This window comes from Bos indicus x Bos taurus, chromosome 18, assembly GCF_003369695.1.
Source record: "Bos indicus x Bos taurus breed Angus x Brahman F1 hybrid chromosome 18, Bos_hybrid_MaternalHap_v2.0, whole genome shotgun sequence".
Taxonomy (NCBI): Eukaryota; Metazoa; Chordata; class Mammalia; order Artiodactyla; family Bovidae; genus Bos; species Bos indicus x Bos taurus.
Genome location: NC_040093.1, coordinates 30,175,370 through 30,202,473, shown reverse-complemented (window position 1 = coordinate 30,202,473; position 27,104 = coordinate 30,175,370). Strand labels below are relative to the sequence as shown.

Genomic DNA, 27,104 nt, shown 5'->3' with positions numbered 1-27,104 from the left:
GATGGATGCTCAAGCTCTAGTCATGTCTGCATGTGGCCAATGGGAAGCACAAAAAAAGAACCTCTCACCCATCAAAGATACTCCTCTAAGGTGTAATTTATGTGAAACTTTGCTTATGTCCCTGGGTTAACCACTTAATTACTTGGCCACACCTGCCTGCAAAAGGGGCTGGGAAATGTCATCTTTATTTTGGGCAACAGGACTCCAGTTAAAATTTCTATTACTAAGGGAAGATGGAAGAACAGATATTAGAAGATACATAGCCATCTTTGCCACAAAACCTTTGGGGATTGTTTCTGCTTAGGGATTGGGTCTGGGGCTTCCCTGGTGGCTCAGGTGGTAAAGAATCTGCCTGCAGTGCTGGAGACCTGGGTTAGATCCCTTGGTTGGGAAGATCCCCTGCAGAAGGGAATAGCAACCCACTCCAGTATTTTTGCCTGGAGAATTCCGTGGACAGAGAAGCCTGGTGAGCTGTAGTCCATGGGATCACCAAAAGTTGGACACGACTGAATGATCAACACACACACACAGGGGTTGGATCTGTATCTGCTATCTGAGTATTTCCCAGCAACAGTCCCCTAGAGAGCCTGGAAAGACCCTCACATGGGTCCCACAGCCATTGGTGCAGGTTTTCAGGAGAGAAATGAGATCATGGAAGAGCGAGGACTTGGGTGTTTTTATTGTGGTAGTTGAATTGTGGCCTCCAGGCTCAGCCTGGTTGTCTGGTGCTTGAGCTCTGATAGGATCCTTGGATGGGAATGGGAGTTCTGGGAGGCAGGAGGGGTGGGGGTCAGATGGTAAAATTTTGTTTCTTAATTAGAATCAGGAAAGCAGTTGAGGTAGTTGGCTTTTGCTTGGTATGCTATTCGTGGAGCTCTGTGTTCTCTGGCAGGGCTGAGAGTCCGGTGAAGCAAGCGAGGCTCCTGGGGCCAGTACTCGAAGGTTTGCCAAGCTATCCGTGACAGTGAGTGCCTCCTTCACTTTTATGTCGTAGGCTCCTTACTCACCTTACTCTACACTTGGCCCTGCTCCCTGGCTACATGTTGTTTTAAATGAAGTACTTTTATTGAGAAAGAAGTGTATGTGCATGGTAAATAGGTCAAAGTATAAAAGGGTGTACGGTGAAAAAAATCTGCCTCTCAGCTTTAGTCTTCCTCCCTGAGGCAATGACCAGGCTCTTCTGTATCCTTCCAGCTGGCCTTTGAGTAGGGGCTCTGCAGGGGCTGCCATGAGGCCGTGCTTTTACTTGTTGAATTCCCACTGTGTGCACAGAGGACCAAGCCGTGGGGGCAGTTTATAGCAGGATGGAGGGAAGGAGAAGGAGCAGAAGCCAGAGGAGAGTGAGCCTGTCAGCTGGCCAAGGAATGTGTGAGCTTCTCTCCCCATCCTGCAGTCGCATCTTCGTGGTGGAAACCAGAGCACAGTAAGCGCAGTCAGGACGTTGTAAGACAGCCTTTTTCTCCATGGGTGTGGCCATCTTTCTGTCTCTGTCTCTTTTTTGTCTCTTTCTCTTCGTCTCTGCCTCCTCGTCATTGTCTCTTCTCCACCTCTGTTTTGTGTATATTTCTGCGTCTTTTCATCAGTCTTTTTTTCTCACAAGCTGCACAGCTCCTCACAGACTGCTGTCACTTCTGCTTCTTTTTGTAGTCCCACTTCCTTTGCTTTTTGTGGCTTTTCTTCCTCTATTACAAGGGCTTGTATGTGATTTTTACTTGCTCCTGACCCAGCTGCTGTTCGCTAGGTTCGGTCTCGGCATCCGAACTCATATTTTTGGCAGAGATGATCAAATAGGCTCAGCTTGGGTCCACAGTTGGGCTCTACCAGCCATGATAGGGTAGGAGGAGCAGTTCCCAAGAAGGGGCCTGGCAGGTACTTCAAAATATGCTGACTCTGTTGCACAGGAGTCTGGATTACTGGTGGCTGTGAACTAGGTAATCCTCACTAGTTGATCCAGGTTTAGCTCCCCACAATGAACTTGGATTAGCAGGGCAGGTCCTTGGAAAGACCTGCCTGACAGTGTACATTCTTTTGGTCTTCTCCCCTCCCTTTTGGCCATTATTTGACCCCCTGCTGCCACACATCTTTATGACTGACTAGTAAGCACCTGTGTCATTTGCCAGAGTACTACGTGAAAGCTCTTTAAGTGCCCTGTGGAGGCTGTTCAGCCACTCATATTTATAACCACACATTGGCTGATGGCTCTCCTCTCCATTTGCGTGGAGGAATGTCCAACTTTCTGAAAGTTCCCTTGCTCCAGGGGATTGGCAGTTAAATGAAAGTTGTCACCATCTTGATTCCAACCATGGTTCATCAGTTCCTATATTTGCTTGGCAATAAGCTTAAGAAAACCGTATGCTTTTGTTTCCCACTAAGAATTTGTGGTATCCTTGGAAGTACCACCCAAATGCCTGAGGAAGAGAGAGGGACCTTGCTGTGACAGGTGTCCCTATGACCATAGCACACAGTTCTAAGCTGTGCTGTGAAGTGAGGACATGGTAGGTTGAGGGAGAGAGAGCTCAGGCAGGAGCGGGCTGATGTGTTTGGGCAAGGTTTTGCAGGGAGTGGGGACTGAATTAGACCTTGAAAGTGGGACTTGCTGTTGGTTAAGGCAGAAGGAGGAGGGGAGGATATTTCTCTTATGTGTATATACAGCATCAGTACAGAGAGGGTCTGCTGAAGGAGAGTGCACAGCGAGGGTAGAAGTAGGCAGATATGGCCAGGAGGACGGGCCCCCAAATTTTGTAATAACATTTGAGGTTCCCATAAAAGTCATTTTTGGAGGCTAGGGGCATTACTTAGAGGTGTCACTGTGGAGCCCCTTGGATATTGTTCTTGTGTTCTCTCCATGGATTAGAGCAGTTCCTGTATAGCAGGGGTAAGGTGGTGGGAGCCCTAACACAGGACCAGATATCACTGAGGTACGTGAGGAGCTGGAACATAAAGCCAGCAGTGCTGATGCGAGTCCACGTCTCCACAGGCCTATCTGAGAATTAGGATGTTTGGATAGAAATGGTGGTGGGGGAGATCAGTGGGGGCGCCATGTAAGCTTGGGAATGGTAGCTGGCCTCTCTCAACCTCGTTTCCTCATCCAGAAAATGGGAATAGGAATGTCTGTTGTGGTTGTGAGAATTAATTGAGAGGATGTATGTGAAATTGTCAGGCACTTGACAGACTTTTTAAAAATAAAAACATTGCCTGTCTAATTCCTCGGTGACCTGCCACCTGCATTGAAATTGACCTCATTTATTGTTGGACCTCTCTTGTCCCCAGTCTCTAATGCCCCAGGGGGTTTGAAACTTTGGGAGTCTCAGTGAGGAAGAGTGGGTAAAGTTCACCATTCCTGGGCCTAGGGGGAATTTCCAAAAACAGTTCTGGCTATCAGAATGTATGAATATGCAGTAGTACATGCCTTTGTATCTTGTCCAAAGTGGTGGGATGTTCTCTCAGCTGGGGCAGATAGAAGATGTACCCCGTTTGCCTGTTCTGGTTTTGACCAGTCCTTTGGCCTCTTTGCCTTAGGCAGACAGGATACAAATGATGTGCTTTGTAAAGAGAGGTTGGGCGTTGGTGCCCTCATCTCACGCCTGCCACTGACGTTGTGGTTTTCTTCCTAGGTCTGCTGACATTTGTGAACTGCGCCTATGTCAAGTGGGGCACACGTGTGCAGGACATGTTCACTTATGCCAAGGTCCTGGCACTCATTGCCATCATTGTCATGGGCCTTGTTAAACTGTGCCAGGGTAAGGAGAATCCCAGGTGGGAAGGAGGGTGGGTGACTCTGGGAGTTCCCCTGGGTTCCTTGAGAAAAACATGCAACGTGGGGACTCCATTAGGTTTACTGCTCAGCTCTTTCTATGTACCTGCTAGACTGTGTCAGTGAGAATGAGAAATCTGTTCTCGGGTTTCCTGGGCCTCCATCCCTTTGTGGAGGTGGGGAGTATTGTAAGATGTGAGCCAAGGGCCTAGGAGATTTTGAAACTTGGGTTGTAATTGGGTCATAAAAGTGATCAAGATAAAGTGAGCCCTGGTTCCTGTTTTTGGTGTGTGACCGCAGGCAGTGGGGAGGAGGGCGCAGCCCTTCTTAAGAGGGTGAAAGGTGTATGTGGCGGGGAGTTGGGGTCTGGAAATGAGTGGTTATTTTGCAGCCTTTACTTTTCATCTGGCCTTGCTCTTATTTAGCATTCCCTCCCAGAATCAGCTCTCAGCAAAAATATTAAAACATTGCAAAGATGGCACTGACTTTTGTGCGTGTTGACTTTAGAGAGCTTTTCATTCCTAGACCACAGCAGGTTGGTAATGAGGGTTACAGGCCTCTTAAGATCCTCTGACCCCTTAGAGAAGCCTTGAGGTGTCCTTGGCCAAGGATGTCTCGATCATCCCAGTTCTCTAGGGTATCTTTCTCTAAACTTGGCTGTGTTTACAGTCATCTGAAGAGCCGAGGCTCCCATTTCAACCCATCCAACTCTGGTTGGTTTGGAGTTGAAAAAGATGTGTTTTGGGGAATTCTCTGGTGGTCCAGTGGTTAGGACTCTGTGCTTTCACAGCTGAGGGCCCAGGTTCAATCCCTGGTTAGAGAACTAAGATGCTGCGTGGTGCAACCAAAAAATCAAACAGAGAAAAAGGTATGTTTTTAAGAAGTGCCCTGGGTGAATCTTAGGCAGCTGACCTAGAACCTTTGTGCCTGTGTGCAAGTTAGTATAGCCAGCCATCTGGATGTTCCTAGAGTCTCTGAAGTATCTTGGGGCCAAATTGGGTAGTTGAGTAATTCTCCCCCCAAGATCTATGCCCTGGGAATAACTGTCGTGCATGATGACTGGTATGCTGGGGGCTCGCGGGTCTCTGTTTTCCTTCCTCTTTGTTGCACACCCAGCCCTTTTGGCCACATTGAGGGATGGGTTTAGGCCTTCTGAGGAGGTCACAGCAGGCTTCCTTAGAAGTCTAGGTCTTGTTGAAAGATAAGACTAGAGTGTCTAGAAGGTCTGTCTCTTGGACAGTGGGGTGCTGTTCCCTTGGCTTGCAAGTGTGCAGTCTCTGAAGGCCTCAAGGAGGCTGACTTATCTAGGGAGGCTCTCCAAAGGTGGAGGTGGCCCATACCTAACCCCAGACCCCATGATAAATAAGATCTCAGTTCCTACAAAGTCTACCATTTCCTGTGAAATAACCACTGCGAATAGAGCAACAGAGTTCTTTCCGTGAGATTGAGAAACCCATTGAACCAAAATAGGCAGTGGTCTGGGCCAAGAGAAGTAGTTCCACAGGAAGATCTAATTGTTAATGAAAAAATGATTCCTTTACGTGAAAGAGGGTTCTTTCTAAAAATAGGAGGAAGAGCTGTGGCTGACCGCATGGTCTCTTGAAGGAAATGGCAATTCCTTAGGGCTTTCAAAGAGGGGTTATCACTTCAGAAGGCAGCCAGGAATGCCTTTTTTTTTTCTTCTGAGATTGCCAGGTTCTGCTGAAGGAAAGTGTAAGATTCAGAAGGAGTGGGTGGGATGGTGAAGTACAGGGAGCTGGAGGTGGTGGTTCTTTTGGTACTAAATTGTTTTCTTTTTTTCTTTTCCCTGCCTGCTTGCTTTTCCTTCTTTTCTTGATGCTCCTCCTCTCTCCTTTTTTTCCCCATCTACCCTTCCTCTTTCTCACTGCCCTGCACCCCCTCCTTTTTCTCTTTACACCTTCCATCTCTCCTGTCCTCCTCCTCCTCCTTGCTCTTTCTCCTCTCTGCACCCCCACCTGCCTTTGCCCCCACAGGACACTCTGAGCACTTTCAGGATGCCTTTAAGGGTTCCTCCTGGGATGTGGGAGACCTCTCTCTTGCTCTCTACTCTGCCCTCTTCTCTTACTCAGGTTGGGACACCCTTAATTTTGTAACAGAAGAAATCAAAAACCCAGAAAGGTAAAGGCGAGATCCCATTCTCCTCAACTTGGCTGGAACTCCTGCTGATAGTGGGTACACTTGCCCCCTCCCACCCCTCCTCCTTCGTCTCTCATCACTTCTCCCTACTCCCCCCTTTTCCAGCTCAGAGGAATGAGGGGCTAGGATGGGAGTAGGGAGGGAAACCCCTGGCTCCTCAGCCTCACGTTAACGTTGGAGGATCCCCAAGGTCCTTCCTGGAGGAGAAGTCCTTTGGTGGGCCACAGCCAGCCCAGTTGGGGCTGAGATGTTAAGACCTTGGACTGGTGCTGACACTGAAGCCTGGGGAGCCAGAAGCTTACTCTGAGCAGCCAGGTCCCCAGCCTGTCTTCCAGTCCCTAAAGGACACCGCTATTCCTTCAGAGAGACCCAGTGGTCCCACTGGGACAAGGATCAAATACTCATCCTGAGTCATCTTCACAGAGAAGGGGCTTTCTTCCTGTCTTAGTAGAAAGAGCCCAGGGCATGGGACACATCCTGCCCTTAAGCCATGTGGGAAGGAGGAGTCAGCCTCAAAGATCCAGAGGCCAGGGAATTCCTGGGTAGCTCTGACCCTCAACGAGAGGTTGGTTCCAGGTAGTTCTGTCTCATTTGTTCTGACAGAAATTTGCCCCTGGCCATTGGGATTTCTATGCCAATAGTGACGCTCATCTACATCCTAACCAACGTGGCCTATTACACAGTGCTGAGCATTTCTGATGTCCTTGGCAGTGATGCTGTAGCTGTGGTGAGTCTCTTGGGATCCCATTTGCTCGTCATCTTCTGATACTGAATGGCTGAATCTTCTGTTTCTGCAGCCACTTCACGTGGTGGGTCTGGGCCTAAGGGTGAGCTTTGCAGCAGTGATGGCATTTCAGGAAGCTGTGGACACTCTGTCCTGTGCTGAGTGCCCTTCTGTGCTCTGTCCCCAGACATTTGCTGACCAGACGTTTGGCATGTTTGGCTGGACCATTCCCATTGCTGTCGCCCTGTCCTGTTTTGGGGGCCTCAACGCGTCTATCTTCGCTTCATCAAGGTACTGTGTCTCTGCTTCACTGATAACACACCACAGTATCTAATTCTCTGAGGGTCTAGGTGAGTCCATCAGAGCCCCTTTGCTTTCTCTGTCTCTTGGACTTGCAGAGTGTATATGCGATCGTGTAGTGGTTAGTACTCTGTGTTGTGTATGCAGGTGTGCACACATGTGCTTGCCTTTGTGCAAACATTTGTATGCTGGGAGCTCACATTTTCACCTGAGGTGAGGACAGATTGGTAAGAGGTCAAGGAAGGAAGGCAGTAGCTTGGACAGTAGCCATCCTGTTGGGGATCAGATCAGACTCTATGTTCCTGTGGATTATGCTGCAGGCCTAGCACAGGATTCATTCTTGTGATGAATTATTATTGAGCACTTGCTGTGTACCTGTACTGGTACAGGACGACTCTGCCCCTCACATCATAGAAAACACTGAGGCCAACAGGTAGGCTCAGCTCTCTTCCCCACACCTGTTAAAGACTTACCTGTTAGAGCACTGTTGTTTCAGAGAGAGGACTGATTTTGCCTTTCCAGGCTGATTCTGCTACCTGGTCCCAGGATTCCCAGGTTCTGGCTCTGCCAGTTGCCCCCAAATACTTAGGTAGTAGGTCCATCCTGAGCTATCTTGTGGCATTGACAGGATGAAGGTAGGGGACTCAGAGTAAGAATGTGGACCTGCACATAAAGTGGACTGCAGCCATGTCAAGATAATGCACAGCTGTTTCCGCCTGTGTTACCTTCTTCACTTTCTCCTTATTACCCATTCTGCTGTCTTTGGCTCTGTACTCGCTACCTTTGGCTCACTTACACGTCCTCTCCAGCATTCTACCTTTTCTACTGCTTCTCTACTTCAGTACAGATACTAGCCTTGTGAACCTCTGACACCCTTCCAGATGATACCAGCAACTCCTGTGGCTCCACCTGGATGGCCCATAAATATCTCAAACTTAACATGCACTCTACCTGTTCTTGTCTCCAGTTGTGATACATCAGCCCTCCTTACTTGGCATCTTTTTTTTCTTTTCAGTGGAGGGAGTGTGTCACACAGCTTGTGGGATCTTAGTTCCCTACCCAGAGTTTGAACCTGGGCCCTCAGCAGGGAAAGCTCAAAGTCCTAACCACTGGACCACAGGGAATTCCCAGCCTCTTGGCCTCTTGATTTTTCCCTTGGTGTTCACCCTCATTTCCCAGCCTCAAATACATGTGCAGGCACAGAAGACCACCAGATTTGTCCTCCGCCAGGGTGTCCACCCTCATTCAGGCCCCCTCTCTTATGGGACTGTTGTCCCAGATGACCTTCTTGTCTGGCCTTCCCCCCACACCCTGGCCTCTCCCTGCTTTAGTTGGCCTCAGTGATGCCACCAGAGTCTCTGTGTCAAGTCCAGTGAAGCCCGCCCTTTAGAGCCACTGCTGGCTCTTGGTGTTAGTTAAGTGTCCACAGCACGGCCTCATAAGCAAGTTCTTCCCAGCACACTTCTCACATACCTTATCCTGGAACTACGGGCATTCTAGTATCAACCTTCAAAGAGGCTACACCCTTTCATTGCCTCTAAACCTCTTTTGCCTTTGCCTATATTGTGTCCCCACCCAACACTCATCTTCTGGAAAACCCCAGCTCATCTTCCCAGCACAGATGTGGTCATCTCTTGGGGAGTTTTTTGTTCCCCAGCCCACCCCGAGCCAGGTGCTATGTGCACCATGATGCTGCGGACTACCTGGATGCTTTCACACCTCAGCTGCTCTGTTTCCAGTCAGTGGAGCTCTTCAGATGCAGAAAGGAAACTTGAGTTGTCTCTTTGAGTCCCAGACTCTCCCTGACCTTTTATGTATCTGGAGCTCAGGGAAGATGAACAGAGGTCAGACAATCAGAAGTCTGGCTGCCCTTCTTTAAAAAGCCATTATGTTAAGTAGGAAGTCTGTGGGGTGCCAGAGTAGGGTACCCCAGGGGAATGGATTGGGGTGCCAGTGGGTGATGGCAGGGTGAGGTATCAGTTGGGTGATGGTGAGTTGCATCGCAGAGGCGTGGGGGTGTCAGTGGGTAAGAGTGGGTCATGGCTTATGGTGGGGATATCCATGGATAAAGGAGGTGAAGGTTGGCTTGGTTGTGCATAGAGAACATGGGAGGATCCTGAGAGACTGGCCCTGCAGGCTTCTGGGCCTGCCTGAGCCTAGTTTAAGTGGGGAGTGTGGCTGCATGGCTGAGTATATGGATCCTCCTGACACATCTCTTGTCCTTCCAGGTTGTTTTTTGTGGGCTCCCGTGAGGGCCACCTCCCGGACCTCCTGTCCATGATCCACATTGAGCGTTTCACACCTATCCCTGCTTTACTGTTTAACGTAAGCTGTGCTGGGGAGTGTGGGCATTGGACATACCTGTGTGGTACTCCTGCTGAGTCTATGAGAGGACTGGTTGGGGCGAGGTATACTAGCTTCTTGGGGTACTTCCTGAACCTCTCAGTGTTTCTTTTTCCCACAATTTTTAAAAACATAAAAGTAAAACATAGAAAAGGCAAATGCTACAAAAGAATATAAATCAGTCAGATTTATCTGTCTCTTTTGTCAGTGGCTTCTTTTTTCTCCTCCTGCTCCTTCTAGCTCCTCATTTTTATTTTTTAAATCATACTTAAAAATCCAGGCCAGTGTACACCAGCTACCCTAGGAGCCTCTGTTCATATCGTAGGCATCATAGATTTCTATATAGTAGATGGCATTACAGTGTTTTCTTTCAACAAAATTAGTAAATATGATGAAGTATTCTGACAGATGGAAGGAGTCCTGAAGAACTGTCATTTTCTAATTTGCACTGAGGTGTTATTAGATGTAAAGGATAGCAAGGACCCTAAGGAAAGCCTTACTCCAAGATTTGAAATATAGTTCATTGTTTTTATCATTTAGTTTCTTTTTTTTAATGGTTTTATTACTTTTTTTTCGTATTTATCTGGAGTTTATATCTGGTGAATGGAATGAGGAAGAGATTTACTTAATTTTTTTTGTCACATGGCTAGCCAATTATACCAATATCACTTATTGAATAGTCCATTTTTCTACATTTTTCAAACAAATTAAAAAAATTTTTTTTAGGATTTTTTTGCTGTGCCTTGTAGCATATGGGATCTTAGTTCCCAGACCAGGAATCAAAACTGTACCCCCTGCAGTGGAAGTGCAGCATCTTAACCATTGTGCTGCCAGGGAAGTCCCCACAGTTTTCAGATTTTTATCATATGATAATTTTTTAGCATGCTTCTTATGTGCCATGTACAGCAATTTGCCCCTTAAATGTATAATCATCTCAATTCATCCTTCCATCAGCACCAAGCTTCCTTATTTAGCATTATACTGAATATTTGAGAACTAAAGTGGGGCTGAGGGTGCTTTTTCAATTCCCCCCTCTCCCTGAAATTTTCATGGCAGTTCTCACCTGTTTGTTTATTTGTCTTGATAAACTGTGGTATCATTTTATCAAAATAAAAAATATCCTCAATATATTGATTGGAATAGCACTAAATGTATAAATTTAGGACAGTCTGACATCATAGCTTTTAAATTAATCACCTTGCACCCTACTTTTCTCCTCTCAGTATTGGGTCTCCTTCTGTCTCTAGAATGGGCTCTTTTTGTTTTCAATCCTTTGTTGATAATCTGAAAAGACGGGTAGAGGGAACTCCATATCCTTGAAGTTAAAGCAAATCTAACCTTTTCCTCAGACTCTATAGTCCCTTACTCCTGTCTTCCTGAACTCTTTTGTTCCAGAGGGCAAATCCTGTTATACTTCTTCCCAGGGGTATGGGTCTGTTTTGCTAATCTGCATTTTTAAGGCTCCAGGATAGTGAGATGGTTCTGGAGACACTTCCTCCTCTTTCAGCCAGGTAGTTGGGACCCATGTATGACAGTCTCAGAGGGCACTGGGTGATTCACGTTGAGGCTCATGCATCACAGTGAGGAGGGCCTCACTGTCTGCCATCAGAAGGGGAAAGGAGTCTAGCTTGTTACTGAGGTGCTTGCAAAAAGAAGGGAGGCATTGAATGCAGGAAGAGCCTCCAACAGAGACAGGAGGGAAGGCCGGTCTGGAGAATGGACCTATCTGATGCCAAGGGGGTCACTGAAAAGAGCCAGAGGTCATTGGTGAAGCTGAGTCAGCTCTCAGCCGATCTGGTGCTGACTGTTGAGTGACGGAGTTTCCAGGTGGCGGTGGTAACAGTGCCCACTCCTTTTCCCTCTACTCTCCCCCTCCAGTGCACCATGACACTCATCTACCTCACTGTGGAGGATGTTTTCCTGCTCATCAACTACTTCAGCTTCAGCTACTGGTTCTTTGTGGGCCTTTCTGTCGCTGGACAGCTCTACCTTCGCTGGAAGGAACCTGATCGGCCACGACCTCTCAAGGTCAGTGACTCTGGGCAGACCAGGAGGGGTGGGCCATCTCTTCAAGGTCTTCCCCCTCTCCCATTCCCCCATTCCCTCATCACACTTTACCTAACATCTCACCTCTCTTAATTTCAGCTGAGCCTGTTTTTTCCCATCGTGTTCTGCATATGCTCCTTGTTTCTGGTGATCGTGCCCCTCTTCAGTGACACCATCAATTCCCTCATTGGCATTGGAATCACCCTCTCTGGGGTTCCTGTCTACTTCCTGGGTGTTTATCTGCCAGAGTCTCGGAGGCCACTCTTCATTCGGAATGTCCTTGGTGAGCTCTTTGCCTGTTACACACTGGCTTTGTGTGTGTGTGTGTGTGTGTGTGTGTACAAAGATGTGTGCACAGGTGGGTGTGATGGCTAATGGCTTCCCCTTACTAGTGATATGCTGGAGACCTGGCTGCCCCTTTTGATCTTGACATGATCACTTTAATTCTAACTTTAGAGTCCTATTTTGCGGTTAAACACCCCCTCCCTGAAAGTGCAGTCCGTGTAGCAAGACAAGGAGTCATGCATCAGACCCTCTGGTTGGGTATGGAGTAGAGAACAGTGAGGTTTGCTGGGGGTGAGCCTGGCACAGGGTGCCCAGGGGACAGGTGGGAGGAACCACGTACTTTAATCAGCCTTATGTTGTTATGTTGTTTAGATTGGGGCTGTCATTCTGTCACTGAATATCAGTTTGCTAAATTCTCTTCTCTATTTTCATTTAGCTGCTATCACCAAAGTCACCCAGAAGCTTTGCTTTTGCGTCCTGACTGAGCTAGATGTAGCTGAAGAGAGACAGGCTGAGAGGAAAACTGAGTAGAGGCCAGAAGTGATATCCCCCAAGGCCTGGAAGGCTGCTACCTGGGGCCACAGCCACCGAAGTCCAGATTACAAGACTGTGTGGACCCAACCCTTTTGTGCTAAAGGAGGGCTGTTGGCCCACATTATGTAAGGGGGCTCAGGGCTGATGGCCTGCTCAGGTGTTCACTCTCATTGGTAAGCTATGGGAGGAATCTCAGGGTCTGGGGCCAGCCTGAAGGTGGGGACTTCAGAGGGTGGTGGTGGGAGAGGACTTGGGCAGTAGGGGAATGGTGGTTCAGTTTTGTTCTGGTGAGTACAAACACTTACTTGGTGAGTTGCACTGGGGGAAGAGGGAGTGCTAGGTTAACAGCTGGGGCTGTTGGTTTCTGAATTTGACATTTGAACCAGGAGTTTCTCTGAAGGGGATGCTCTGTGGGAAGTTTTCCTCTGACCAGGTCCAAGCACCTGACTTTAGAGGTCTGAAATATTACCATTTCTTCCTCTGGTTCAGAATCCTTCCCTGGGAAGAGGGTTGTCTTCCATTATTTATTGATATTATTTAATCCAGAACACCAGTTCCAGCAAAGCATTGGTCTTCATTAATTTACAGGATGTAATAGGCTGATTGTATTTAAAAATTGAAAGTACCCCAAAGCGAGTCCCTCTGACCTTAGAGGTATCTATGTGGTGGTTGGTGAGACTCTGACCACAGATTTTTTTGCTTAGTTTTAGCACAGTCTTCTGGAAAGATTTTTTTTTTTTTTTAACTCCTGTACTGGTTACACTTTAGTATGTAGATAGGTCACACGTTAACAATCACCTGGCTCAAGTCCAGGAAGGACAGATGAACAAATGTGGGAGTCAGAAGCCTGGTAAAACTGCTACTTTGAAGGCTAATCCTTTATTTTACTTGAGACCTTAGTTCTTTGCTGTAGTTGGTAAATCCCTGGTTTCTGGTATGAAGTCTAAGAAGGCAGAAACTGTTCTAGGATTCAGGTGAATCACTTGAATTCTTTCAGCTGACAGTGGCTTAGAGACCATTTCCGGGACCCAAGCTGACAAGTAAGTTGTTCCTCTCTGTAAGGGCTGCTATGAGGGGCTGCTGTGCAGACCCATGCAAGCCCATTGTGGTGCTAGAAGTGGTCATTTTCCTGGAAACCTCACATCAGGCTGCATCATCCTCCTTGTCCCCGACACCAGGCTTTGTTTACACTCTGAGCCACTTTGGTGTGGGTCATTTGGACACTTCAGTCCTCTTCTGCCTGCCTCCCCTTGCCTGAGGTTTGGGGGAGCTGCAGTCTCAGGAAGAGCTTGGTACTTGTGGGAACTTGTTTTCTCCCTGTGGACATCAGTGACGACTCTGGAATAAAGCTGCTTCCACCTCCACCTGGCTCTTCAGCAGACTCATGATCAGAAGCAACTAATTCTGGTGCTCAGGCTGCGCTTTAGCTCCCAGGTGTGGCCGGAATGGTACATCTGACCTAACGGATGTTCCTTCATGGGCCACCAGGCTGCACTGGATTGGACAGCCGTCCAGTGTTGCTTCCAGAAACTCATCCTGGACCCAGAAGAACCTGCTGGCTTGGTGTGCCCCCATGGGGTTCTTGTCCTTAGGTTTTGAAATCAGTCAATGATAAAGACAGGAACTGTGAGGCAATCTACCTTTCTGAGCATTCTTCTCCACCATACTGGCCCTAGCTGCAGACAAGGGAGTGACCTTGGTCATACTTGTTCAATTAAGGCAATTTAGGGGAGCATGCTCACAGCTGCCTTTGGTTCAGGGTATGCCTCTGTGAGAACACAGGAGTACATTCCTCCCGTCATGGGTTGTGGATTTGCCTGACAACAGGGAGTCTTTTGCAAAGGCTGACTTGCCCAGACTATGTAAACATGACTCCTGTCTGACCCAAGCTGGCACCTATCCCAGGGATCCTCTGGAGCTAATCCTTTGAGTATGCTTGTCTTGAAGGATCCCCCACCCATGCTTTAATTTTCTTCACTGAAGTAAATGACCAGCTTATCTCAGGAACTTATCATCTCCCAGTGGCTGCCAGGCAAGCAAGGACCTCACGCTCTAGGTTCCCTCATACTTGCTTAGTGAGCCAGGTCACCCCCTCTCATTACTGGATGGTGACTGTGTTCTTCCCCTCTGTGTTGGATACAGACTTCTCCCAGGAACCCTTCTGAGGGAGGGAAGCCAGAGACTCCCTACAGCACTACAGCTTTGTTGTATAATTAATTTCTTCGAGGTCTTTGTTGTTGATCTCCTTCAGTCCTTCTCATGGTGTGCTAATCCTTCTGCAGTGGGTACAGTTTGTGAAGCTGTCAGCCCTTTAATATTGGCAAACTTTAAAGAGTACATAAGAGCAGTGAGCACGTTATAATAGCAGAGTGGTTTTCAATCCTTTGCTTCTATGCCTGCAGAAGACTGAGATGACTGGTATTAAACCTGGAAGTTGTTGCCTGTTGCTTGCAGCACTGAACTGCACCTTAGTGGATACTTAGGATAGGAAACCAAGTCTGTCTGTTGGTTTTATAACTGCAAGAGTAGGACAGAAGTGAATCACTTGAGGAGGTTTAACAGCTTCATGTAGTTAAGAATATAGGCAAAGATGTACATAAAATAGAAAGTGAAATGGGTGGAGGTAGGATAGAAAAGTAGAAATGCTTATGAAATCTTAGAATGGGCAGGAAGACATTTCCTTGTTTATCTTCCCTTGTGAGAGTAAGTCTGTGCCCCAGGGCAAGAGGGCACACCTTGAATCGAAGGTTCTGTGTATTGTTTCCCTAGACCTGTGCAACATGGTAGCTACTAGCTATAAAGAGCTAAAGTATTCAGTTCCTCCATTGCAATAATCACATTTCACATGCTCAATAGCTGTATGTGGCTAATGCACAGTGCAGATAGAGAACATATTCGTCATTACAGAATGCCATCTTAGTCAGAGTTAAGGCATTTGTGGTTTGGAAAGGAGTAGGGACAGAGTTTGCTTACAAGAGATACCAGTTTTGGTAACAATATTGGTCCTGTTGACAGCAGTTTGGTTTTGGTGACTGCTGTGACTAGTTAAAACATTTCTCAGTGGAAAGCCAAGTTTAGGATGTGCTTTGCTTTTCCTCACTTGCTTTATGTCCTCAGTGTTTGAAACTTCTCACTCCCTTTTGGCAGGTGTTAGGGGAAGCAGGGAATATGGTGGGAAAACATGTAAGACAAATTTTACTTGCTCCCAATGTTCAAAGTTTTTATTAAATACATTTACACATACCTTGTTCCTTGGCACCACTGCCAGAGGAAACAAGCAATCTTTACAAGTGTTATCAGAGTCAGGAAGCAGGGAGGTAGGGATAGCTGTTTAAAACCTCACATCACAGGCAGATTCTACTTCCTTTCCTAATGGCCGTTACTGTCCAGTCTGTGCCACTATAAGGGACTCACTGCAGCCTTTCTAGAGTCCCTCTATCAAAAGAAACTGGCTTTTACTAGAGGCAGGTAACCTAGAAAAGCCCAGGCTTAGTGCTGATAAAATAAGAGACTCTCTCCCACTTAACTGGTTTCAGCGTAGGAGGAGAATGGGAATGCTGGGAAAATGCCTGGGCCAGGAAACTTCGATTTTATAGCATTTCCCGCCTGTGGACTGCAGGGTTGATTTTGATCAAGATAAATGGGCCCTACAGATAGTAGAAAGGACACTCCCTTAGTGCATGTTTTCCCTGTGGTGGAATGGTGCTGGTGGATATGCTTTTTCCTTCCCTTTATTAGGCTAGGAGGATGCTAACTACTGTGGCGGACCCTACGGTCACAGATCCCCCAGGGGCGTGTGGTAGAACCTCGTGGTTATCACAGCATCATCAGTCTGAATCGAGGTCATGGGGGCTGTCATAGTCAAACTCCTTCTGCACATCCAAAGGGTATTTGCTCCACATTGGTTGTCTGCTGTTGTCTCTTTCTTCGCTGCTGCTGTAATTGTCAGAGCCTAGAATAAAATAATAAGAATGGGCTCTAATTGTATGGTTTTCTAAATGACCACAAAAGTCCCTTCCCTTCTCAAAAAGTTTGTTTTGTATTATAAAATACTTGCTAGAATATAGAACAATTAAAAAAGAAGCAATAAAATTCTTACCATGTAAACCAAGCCCTTTAACATTGGAGTGTTTCATCATTTCTCCCCTAAATATGGGACTTTTTTTTAAATTATAACAGTTGTAGTCATATTGCACATCTAATTTTGTTCCTTGCCACTTCCCCAGTAGAATATTCGTAGTTGAATTGTTCCTCTGTTACCAAACACTAAGAAATTCAAGGAATGGTGGTGCCAGAGCATCCTTCTTTTCTCTTCCCCGAGGTACCTAGTCTGTGTTGTTATACTTGTAAATGCAACAATTTACAAGTATCTGAGAAAACCCTTGGACGACTCCTACTGATGAACCTCTCCAGTACTTTATTCAGAGTAGAAGGGAAAAGGACTGTTGGTAGGCAATGACAGAACTAAGGATTTGAACCTAGGCCTGACTGACATTATACCTCCAGCAGCCCCCATGGAAACACTGGTCCTTCCATCTCCTACAGCTCCAACAGCTTATGGTTGAGCTAGTGGAGCTCAAATGGCAGAAAACGAAAACCAGCTAAGACATACCTGTCAATCTTGCTCACACCTCAGTCCCAGATCACATCAATCCCTCCCCAACCAGGGCTGCTATTACCTACCTCTGGAATCTTCATCTTCGTCACTGTTCTCCTCCTCTGGGTACTCATTGCGCCAGTTATTCTCACTGTTTTCATCATCTTCATCATCATAAATGTCCTCTGGTTGTTGATCATCATTCACCTGTACATCTCAACACAAATGTGAGTGTAAGTCAAAACCTCTAAAGGTATGCTCTGAGGGAAGCTATTAGCAGACCAACTTGGAGAGACGTCGTTTAAGGGTGATGTGTGAAAAAGAGAAAACAGAGCAGTCTGCTAGTGGCTATAGTAACCTCTGCTGCTGCTGCTGCTGCTAAGTCACTTCAGTCGTGTCCGACTCTGTGTGACCCCTTAGACGGCAGCCTACCAGGCTGCCCCGTCCCTGGGATTCTACAGGCAAGAACACTGGAGTGGGTTGCCATTTCCTTCTCCAATGCATGAAAGTGAAAAGTGAAAGGTGAAAGTGAAGTTGCTCAGTCGTGTCCGACTCCCAGCGACCCCATGGACTGCAGCCCACCAGGCTCTTCCATCCATGGGATTTTCCAGGCAAGAATACTGCAGTGGGGTGCCATTGCCTTCTCCGATAGTAACCTCAGGCATTTATAATAAATTTTTCCTTTTAAGCAAGGGTAAGAACAATGATCAGGAATAGAACCTAGGGAGGCAAAGCATGTGATTGGGTAATAAGCTTAGGCTGCTTCGTGGGGCCCCTTACCAACTCCCACTCGTGGCTGTAGGGCTGCACAGAGAGGATGTTCTCAATCCATCCTGGAGTCGCCCTTTCCAAACAGTAAATGTCATACACAAAGTCGTCCTTTTGTTCCTTCTGATGCCCAGAACTTGGTCCACATTGAGATACATTCAACCCCTCACGGATCAACTCTACACAGTTGCAGAGGATCACATCTGGGTCAGATTTCTGTAAAGAGAACAGGAGATGATACATGTATAACCTAAAACATGGATGTCCCAAGAGGAGGAACCTAAGAGCTTGGTGAAGGAGGCCTTCCTGCAGTTCTACGTTGAATTCAAGATTCTTATCCCCATGGCCAACTAGTCTTTTTTCATTTATCTATGAAATAAAAAAACAGTCTATAAAATTAACATGTAGTATTACTTTTAAGGGAGAAGCTCACAAGATAGTTGCCTAGTCTTCTGTGGGTTGACACAAGAGAGCCCAAAGGAACACTAGAGGAAGGGGAGAGCCAGCACAAGTGGTTCATCTCACCCCAGGCTCTGCTTCTGCAGGTCTTCTCTGAGTTCCTTTGGTATGATGTTCTCCCTTTGGAGATCCACAGGCCCACTGCAGCGCCCCTATGGTTGACAGTCAAATGGGTCTGTATTTTGTGTGGCCACCTCTAGGGGCATAAGGGCGTTTCTTGGTACCTGGTGACTAGTACCAGCCATCACCCACCACTAGCTTGCTCACACTGACATCCTGCTTTTGCTCACAAACTAGGAGGGGACTCGATAATCCTTTTTCTGATAGTTTGAGAGATGTACTGCCCCAGAACAGAACTTGCCCAGGTAAGATGTGCTCCAGTGGCAAGAGGCTGTGTTATCCAGGGTCAGATCAGATCAGATCAGTCGCTCAGTCGTGTCCGACTCTTTGCGACCCCATGAATCGCAGCACGCCAGGCCTCCCTGTCCAACACCAACTCCCGAAATTCACCGAGACTCAGGTCCATGAAGTCAGTGATGCCATCCAGCCATCTCATCCTCTGTCGTCCCCTTCTCCTCTTGCCCCCAATCCCTCCCAGCATCAGAGTCTTTTCCAATGAGTCAACTCTTCACATGAGGTGGCCAAAGTACTGGAGTTTCAGCTTTAGCAGTGTTCCTTCCAAAGAACACCCAGGACTGATCTCCTTCAGAATGGACTGGTTAGATCTCCTTGCAGTCCAAGGGACTCTTAAGAGTCTTCTCCAACACCACAGTCCAACACCACAGTTCAAAAGCATCAATTCTTTGGCACTCAGCCTTCTTCACAGTCCAACTCTCAAATCCATACGTGATCACAGGAAAAACCATAGCCTTGACTAGACAAACCTTTGTTGGCAAAGTACTGTCTCTGCTTTTGAATATGCTATCTAGGTTGGTCATAACTTTCCTTCCAAGGAGTAAGCGTCTTTTAATTTCATGGCTGCAGTCACCATCTGCAGTGATTTTGGAGCCCAGAAAAATAAAGTCTGACACTGTTTCCACTGTTTCCCCATCTATTTCCCATGAAGTGATGGGACCGGATGCCATGATCTTTGTTTTCTGAATGCTGAGCTTTAAGCCAACTTTTTCACTCTCCACTTTCACTTTCATCAAGAGGCTTTTGAGTTTCTCTTCACTTTCTGCCATAAGGTTGGTGTCATCTGCATATCTGAGGTTATTGATATTTCTCCCGGCAATCTTGATTCCAGCTTGTGTTTCTTCCAGTCCAGCGTTTCTCATGACGTACTCTGCATATAAGTTAAATAAACAGGGTGACAACATACAGCCTTGACGTACTCCTTTTCCTATTTGGAACCAGTCTGTTGGTCCATGTCCAGTTCTAACTGTTGCTTCCTGACCTGCATACAAATTTCTCAAGAGGCAGATCAGGTGGTCTGGTATTCCCATCTCTTTCAGAATTTCCCACAGTTTATTGTGATCCACACACTCAAAGGCTTTGGCATAGTCAATAAAGCAGAAATAGATGTTTTTCTGGAACTCTCTTGCTTTTTCCATGATCCAGCGGATGTTGGCAATTTGATCTCTGGTTCCTCTGCCTTTGTAGCATGGGTTAATTTGGAAACGAGAGGGACATGCTGCAAGTCACTCTTGACGGGTTCACCACTGAGAGTTGTACAGCTCAAACCAAACACCATGTGGGGGGAAGAGGGTGTGTCCCATGGTGAAGGCAGATAGAGGGAGAGCAATGTTCTCATCATTTACAAGCTGTACAGCTCAAACCAAACACCATATGGGGGGGAAGAGGGTGTGCCCCATGGTCAAGGCAGATAAAGGGAGAGCAATGTTCTCATCTTTTACAAGCTAAACAGAATTCTTCCTTGTTCTAAAGTTAAGAAGAACTAGACATGTCAGGTTTTGTGAAGACTCTTGACCAACCTCAAAGCTGTTTACAAGAAAAGTTCTGACTAACTCACAAGTCCACAGACCTCAGTTCAACAACCTATGCAGCCATTAAATATTAAAAAAAAAATTTACAGAAGTTAGCAAAACAAAAGTGCTAGACAAAAAAATAAACCAGTTTTGTTCCAATTATCTTTGGGATGGGGGTAAAATGAATGCATTTTCTCCTACTTTATTTTTTGGGGCTACACCTGACCAGGGATTGAACCCACACCCCCTGCAGTAGAAGCAAGGAGTCTTAACACTGCACTGCCACCCCTCCCTTTATTTTGCTTTCTTTTCTTCATAAAAGAAAAAAAAATTTTAATCTAGTCTATGTATTTCTTTACCTATATTTGCAATTATGCTACATTCTGTTGTTAAAGTATTTTCCCATCTTGCCAGTCTTCATGGTTACCAATTTAGTGGTCTAATCAGTTGTATATGTCAGTTTCTATACATAATTGTTAGCCTCCATACACAGCACTATGATGAACGTGTCATTTCTTGCATTTGAAAAATGGAGATAAGAATACCTACCTTATATGGTTTTTGTGAGGATAAAATGAGTTAAAGTAAAAAAAAAAAAAAAAGAACCTAGCATAGTACTGGACACATTACTTAGTATACAAACAGTAGCTTTTGTTAATACCATAGCTATTTGCTTCTGTGGAATTATTTCCCTAGGATAAATCCTGGGGGTGAGATTGCTATCACCAATTTTAAATTTTCTTTACATTTCTGGATGGCTTTAGAGTGCAAACAATAAAAATAGTTTGAAAAATAGGCTCCAATGTATTTTTAGGATGCTTGATATTACTGTAAAGCCCAAAGGCTTGCATAAATTTTAAGCACTACAATCATGTACAGTTTTAATCAGAGCCTCGCCAACAGTGCTATCAGCAACTCTTTTCCCAGTCATCTAGTAAGCGTAAAACCTCGTGTGCTTTCTGTTTAAATTTATGTTTTTTAATAATCTGCAAACATTTTTGATGTGTTTATAGTTTGTACTGCATTGTCGGGAAAACCTGTGTTCAGATCCTTCCTAGCTTATCTACTAATTTTTCTTAGATTATTTAATGGGCTATTTAACTGACTTGATTCCACTGAACATGGGTTCACTTTTAAAATGTGTAACTTATGACACGGTCTGGAATTAGTTTTGGTAAAACAGATGGCTATCATGTCCAGGTATACTAGTAATACAATTAAATATTTTTTGCTTGATATATTTTAAATTTAAATTTCATTTGGGGGGGCTTCCCTGGTGCCTCAGTGGTAAAGAACCTGCCTGCCAATGCAGGAGACATGGGTTCAATACCTGTTACATGAAGATCACACATGCCTTGGAGTAACTAAGCCTGTGAGCCACAACTACTGAGCTTGTGCTCTACAGCCTGGGAGCTGCAACTTCTGAGTCCACGTGTTGCAACTACTGAAGCTCGTGTGCCCTACAGCCTGTGCTCTGCAACAAGCCAAGCCACCACAATGAGAAGATCGTGCACTGCAACTAGGGGGTAGCCCCCACTCACTGCAACTAGAGAAAAGCCCAGGCAGCAACAAAGACCCAACATAGCCAAAAACTATTTTGTTTGTTTTTCATTTTTTAAACTTCAGAAACCATTAAAAAGAATGATATTTGAAAAATGTTTATCAAGAGAAGGCATACCTTAGATTGAGAATTTTCTATTTCTCTGGTCTTATGCATGTAGTTGACTTTGTTTTTTGGAAGTGAGGTACTAATTTAGAAAATGTAATTAGTAGAAAGTGACACTGAATTAAATGTGAGGAAGATTTGCGTTCTAATCCTAAATCTGCCTCAAACTTGGTATGCTACCCAGGCCTGGTCCTTTAATCTCTCTTTGATGAGTTTTCCCATCTGCTTTATTTTTACATTGGTCAAAATCTCCAGCGATTCCCCATCTCAGGGTGAAAGGCAAGGTGTCCTTTCAAGTACTGACCTGAAAGGATCTAGCAGATACCCTCTTCCAAAATTCCTTACTATCTTCTCCCAACTCATTGGGCACCAGGCACATTGACCTTGCAAACATCAGACAAATTTGGCTTCTGGGTCTCTGCACTTACAGCTCCTCGGTATGGAATCCCTTTCCCCAAGACATCTGCAGTGCCCAGCCATTCACCTCCTTCAAGTCTTCACTCAAAAGTCATCTCAGTGAAAATGACACTGAAATGGGACCACACTTTTCCTTTTTTCTTTGCCCCTTTTATGGCCCATATCACCATGTGATCAGATCAGATCAGATCAGTCGCTCAGTCGTGTCCAACTCTTTGCGACCCCGTGAATCGAAGCCCACCAGGCCACCCGGTCCATCACCAACTCCCGGAGTTCACTGAGACTCACGTCCATCGAGTCAGTGATGCCATCCAGCCATCTCATCCTCTATCATCCCCTTCTCCTCCTGCCCCCAATCCCTCCCAGCATCAGAGTCTTTTCCAATGAGTCAACTCTTCGCATGAGGTGGCACAAGTACTGGAGTTTCAGCTTTAGCATCATTCCTTCCAAAGAAATCCCAGGGCTGATCTCCTTCAGAATGGACTGGTTGGATCTCCTTGCAGTCCAAGGGACTCTCAAGAGTCTTCTCCAACACCACAGTTCAAAAGCATCAATTCTTCGGCGCTCAGCCTTCTTCACAGTCTGATGAACTATGGAATGAGGTTCGTGACATTGTACAGGAGACAGGGATCAAGACCATCCCCAAGGAAAAGAAATGCAAAAAATCAAAATGGCTGTCTGGGGAGGCCTTACAAATAGCTGTGAAAAGAAGAGAAGCGAAAAGCAAAGGAAAAAAGGAAAGATATAAACACCATGTGATATCGAATTTATATGTTTGATGTTTCTCTTCTCCACCTGCATGCTGGGTCCTCATTGCTGTACCTACAAAACCTAAGAATCATACTTGGCACAGAGTGGGCGCTGAGTAAATGTTGAGTGGATAACCTAACCTGAAAATTGTGGCTATCAAGCTGGGTGGATCATCCATCACTAAAGTGAGGCCACGTGTACCCTCTTTAACTGTGTGCTGACTTTGCGCAGAGAAGCCCAGAGGTCGACTCTGGGGCTGTACTCACTTTGCAGGAGATCGCGGCGGCGGCGACCTCTGCATCTTCTTCGTGGACCAGGTCTAATAGCTGAAAGTTTGCGTCGTCGGCGGCTTTTGCGGTTCCTGACGCATCCTCGGACTCCAAGCTGTCCGAGGGAATTCCCGAGGATCGGCGGCCAAAGACTACTCTGTAGCGGCCTTCCTGTCGGATCTCCCGAGCAGAAGCGCGGAGATGATGGCGGATACGTTGCTGGCTGCCCTGGGACGGGCGCAGGGCGGCCCGCAGGAGCGGCTGGACTGGCTCCTCCTAGGGTTGGGGAGAAGTAGAGGTGTGGGGCGGCATAAACAGGGGTTGGTGAAAGGGTCACGGATAAGGATGCACCCCAGCTGTACCCTAAGATCCCTTTCATAGCGGCTCCTTCCCGGCCCAATACCTGTGAGCGCACGGTGGCCACCAACTGGAAGACATTATTTTCTGCTGCTCTCTCCAGACCCTCTGGAGACGTCTTTGGAGTTTCCAATTCAACTGCACTGGAGCGGAGGCGTTTACAAGCGAGGACCAAAGCCTCGGCGGGCTCTGTGCCGAGCTTCCGCTTCACCCGGAGAACAGCTGTACTTCCAGCCTCCATAGCGGCTGCCGTGGAGCACTGTGGGAACGTGTTGGGTGTGACGGAAGAGCTCTTCAGTTCCGCTTCCGGGCCCGCCCCCGGCACACTCAGAGAGTCTAGGGAGGTCCCGCCCTCCCACGCCTGTAGAGGCAAGATGGCGGTGACGGAAGAAGTGAATGGAACTGTTCCCGCGTCGGGTGAGACGCTGGACGGGTTGGGAAGGTGGGGTCGCGGTTGAAGGCTCGAATGCAGCCAGAAACGTACTCAGCCCACGGCCTCGGTCGTACTTGAACACTGAGGTATACACCTCTTCGGGACTCCGAAGGAACTTCTAGAGTCCGCATGGGGAGGCTCAGAGCTCCCGAACGGCGGTAGTGCGGGTTTCTAGGGGGTCCCCGCCTCTGCCATTCAGTCGGGTAATTGCTTCTAGTTTGGCTTGTGACTGAGCACCTTCGCGGGGAGTACCTGGCGCCTCCTCTCAGCGACAGAGACCCGCACGTCAGTCTTTCGGAGCTTCAGCTATCGCACCCTTGACTGGTCCATGGTCCCCTGGTTCATAGGTCTTTCCCAGTCACAGTGTTCTCAGTAGTTGGAAACCAGTCTGTTTACCACACATTGGTCAGAGAGTCCCTGTAAAAGCGTACACCCACCGTTTGTTGTTCAGTCGCTCGGTCGTGTCCGACTCTTTGCGACACCCGCCGTAGATACTCCTTTGCTTAAAACCGTTGAGTGGCTCTCAGTGTACCTAGAACAAAATCAAAACACCTTTCCAAAGTCAGCATGGCACAACGGTTTGCAGAAGCCCACATGCCTAATCTCCTATCATTTCTTCTGCTCAAAGTGCTTCAGTCACTCAGACTTTTGTAACTCTGCACCTAATTCTTGACATTTTACGTCCTGTTTTTGGAAAAGTTGGGGTAAGGATTCCTGAAATATGAGCACTACACTATCATAGCTTTTAACCCCGCTTATCTTTCAGGCCTCAATTTAGATGCTATTTTCCTCAGAGAACCTTTTCATAACTTTGTTATTCTCTTTCATAGCACCCTATGCATTTCCTTTCTTGCCCTCAAGTAGTCTGTAATTATTTTATTTACTCTCTTTTATTAGGATCTATAAATTCTTGGAGGACAAGAACCTCCTTTCTCTTTATGGTAGTCCTCCAGTCCTAATACAGTACCTGACATACAGAAGGTGCCTGGTAAATTTTGAGTGACTGAACCAGAGGTCTACTCTGAAATCTGACTAGTAAAGCAATTAGGGCTTGGCAGTTGATTTCCATCCTCTCCTTGTAAATAACCATGTGATTACACAGCTCTTGGAGAATGAGGAGGAGATTAGAGTATCCTGAATCTAGATTGTGGGCTCCTTCTGGGAGAGAGGATAAGGCATAGTAATACATGAGGAGATTCATGTGTGGAAGATACGTAGTGTTCACCCAGAGAGGTTACAGGACATAGTTTCTGTCCTCAAGCATTTGTTTAGATTTATATGAAACCAGTGACTTCTCTACAGTTCTGAAAAGACACTGTGGTCCTAGTTACAGCCTCTGCAACATCATAGATGAAAAGAGAATTCCATAAATTACAATACTTTACTTCCCCTTAACCTTTAAGTGACTTCACGATTGATGACATGTGGACCAGAGGATAAGGGTTTTAGGAATCTCCACAATATGGACCCCATCAACATGTTTGACTTCTTGTTCAATGGAACTTCAGGTTAATTTATTAGTTCACTGTGCATGATTTTTTAAGCCTCTCTAATCTGGTGGAGTACTTTCTCCCTCCCTTCCCCCATCTAAATCCTACCCATCTTTTAAACTTCTTTCTACTACAGCATTTGTTGGAAGTGTTTTCTGAAGCATATTACAGATTATGGTAGTTCTAGATACTCTCCCTTTTAATGACATTAGCTTATGAGATATGTAGAGCTGATTCTAGCAGTGCTTTTCAAGCTGTAGGTTGAAACCCTTTGGTGAGTTATTAAAACAATTCAGTGGATTATGACCTGCATGACAAATAAAAATTAAATAGAGTGGACTATATCAGAGGGTCTTGCCTACATGAAGACTAAGTAATTGTTTTGTGAACCTTTATATTCCGTGTGTGTGTTGTGTCTCAAGGTAAAATATATTTCTTACTGGGGTTGTCAGAAAGCTTGATAACCACTAAATTAGAGACTAGATATACTGAAGTAGAGTTTTGCTGAAGGACTAATTGACTACTTTGAACCAGGCTAGTGACTGAGTCTTTTCAGAAAAGATTGTTACCCATCCTCTAGTATAAGAATTCAGTGTTTACTTAGTTTAGATGACTTCAGAAGAAAGTCAGTAACTCTGGCCAGTAAAATGCCTTACAAATGTTTAGGGTCTTGCGGAGTGGGCATTCTTTTTAAAGTTTACAGATGATGGATCAGTGCTTATCAAGAAATGAAGGAAAAGGTAGAACACTTACTGTTTTTTGAATAATAAGAGGGAGGGCACTGTGAGAGGCCATGTTTGCTGAGAAGAACCTTCAGATTTTGAGCTGTGGGATTTCTCTCTCAGAAATAGATCTTTGGCAGGAAACAGGCCATGTAAGACATTGATCTGGTGAGATTTCATTTATTCGAAGCCTTTTTTTTTTAGATGAAGAAAGTTAAAATTGCTTTTAAAATTCAATACTGAGTGGATAAGAAGTAACTGACATAACAGTAATATAATAACATAATAATATAACATAATAGTGAGGCACTAAGAAAAACAGTATAATTAGAAAAAGAACAATTACTATTACTTTTGAAGTCTCCTGTGAAGGCCTTTGATTTTGAAGGCCTTTGTGGATTCCATCCTTTTCCCTTCATTCCTATAGGTAACCACTATCATCATTCCCTGTTATGCTTTCGGTGTGATCCCTGAAGACTATATTCTCTGTTGCATAATTATGAATTTCATATGAATACAATCATGTATACTCTGTGGTTTGCTTATTCTTTGGCTTGGTGTTATATTTTGGGGATTGTTCATGTTGAATGTTAGCTATGATTTATTTGCTCAGGTGAGGTTTACTTAGGTGAGTTGAATTACTATTTCTTTGCATATTTCCTTAAACTAAATTTTACTATTCTAAGACAGTATTGCTGATACTCCTTTATTGCTTCACTTTCACTTTTCACTTTCATGAACTGGAGAAGGAAATGGCAACCCACTCCAGTGTTCTTGCCTAGAGAATCCCAGGGACGGGGGAGCCTGGTGGGCTGCCGTCTCTGGGATCGCACAGAGTTGGACACGACTGAAGTGACTTAGCAGCAGCAGTCTCTGTGTTCTCCCTTTTCCTTCTAGGCCTTTCTTCTGCATTATTTCTCTTCTCACCTGCCTTCACCTGAGGCTGTACTCAGGTGCAACCCTGAGGCTCATTTGACCCCATTGAAACTATGGAGGCCTGCTGAAGTTTCCAGATAGCTTTCTGAATTTTTGTCTTAATGATTTTTGATGTTGTGTGCTGAATATAAAACTAAGTAACTCTTGATGGGAAGATCGAAATTCTGAT

At 45.9% G+C, this 27,104-nt stretch overlaps 3 protein-coding genes and 1 non-coding gene across 10 annotated transcripts in view; 3 read left to right on the top strand and 1 right to left on the bottom strand.

The window, feature by feature from the left end:
- Positions 1-16,263, top strand: part of SLC7A6 (solute carrier family 7 member 6) — a 32,653-nt gene extending 16,390 nt beyond the window's left edge. For all 6 annotated transcript variants that reach the window (XM_027516174.1, XM_027516173.1, XM_027516177.1 and 3 more), the window contains 8 exons: positions 3,615-3,740; positions 5,749-5,893; positions 6,515-6,638; positions 6,823-6,926; positions 9,164-9,260; positions 11,157-11,306; positions 11,424-11,607; positions 12,046-16,263. In XM_027516174.1, coding sequence (XP_027371975.1) covers positions 3,615-3,740; positions 5,749-5,893; positions 6,515-6,638; positions 6,823-6,926; positions 9,164-9,260; positions 11,157-11,306; positions 11,424-11,607; positions 12,046-12,140 — 1,025 coding nt within the window. In that variant the 3' untranslated portion in view covers positions 12,141-16,263. The remainder of the gene's footprint in view (positions 1-3,614; positions 3,741-5,748; positions 5,894-6,514; positions 6,639-6,822; positions 6,927-9,163; positions 9,261-11,156; positions 11,307-11,423; positions 11,608-12,045) is intronic.
- On the top strand, positions 4,505-4,577 carry TRNAE-UUC. Its single transcript has one exon. It is a non-coding gene; the product is annotated as a tRNA-Glu (tRNA).
- SLC7A6OS (solute carrier family 7 member 6 opposite strand) lies at positions 15,337-23,631 on the bottom strand. The gene is made up of 5 exons (XM_027516182.1): positions 23,401-23,631; positions 22,995-23,273; positions 17,521-17,724; positions 16,827-16,947; positions 15,337-16,095 (listed from the first exon to the last, which is right to left on the bottom strand). Exons 1-5 carry the CDS (start codon positions 23,593-23,595, stop codon positions 15,971-15,973), a joined length of 924 nt encoding a protein of 307 aa, XP_027371983.1. The 5' UTR covers positions 23,596-23,631; the 3' UTR covers positions 15,337-15,970.
- A 32-nt stretch (positions 23,632-23,663) lies between these two features.
- PRMT7 (protein arginine methyltransferase 7) overlaps positions 23,664-27,104 on the top strand; it is a 41,200-nt gene continuing 37,759 nt past the window's right edge. The window contains exon 1 of one of the 2 annotated variants that reach the window (XM_027516169.1): positions 23,664-23,771. The gene's annotated coding sequence lies outside the window, so the exon portion shown is untranslated. Of the gene's footprint in view, positions 23,772-23,808; positions 23,874-27,104 lie in introns of those variants that run through there. The other variant, XM_027516170.1, reaches the window with a different exon arrangement.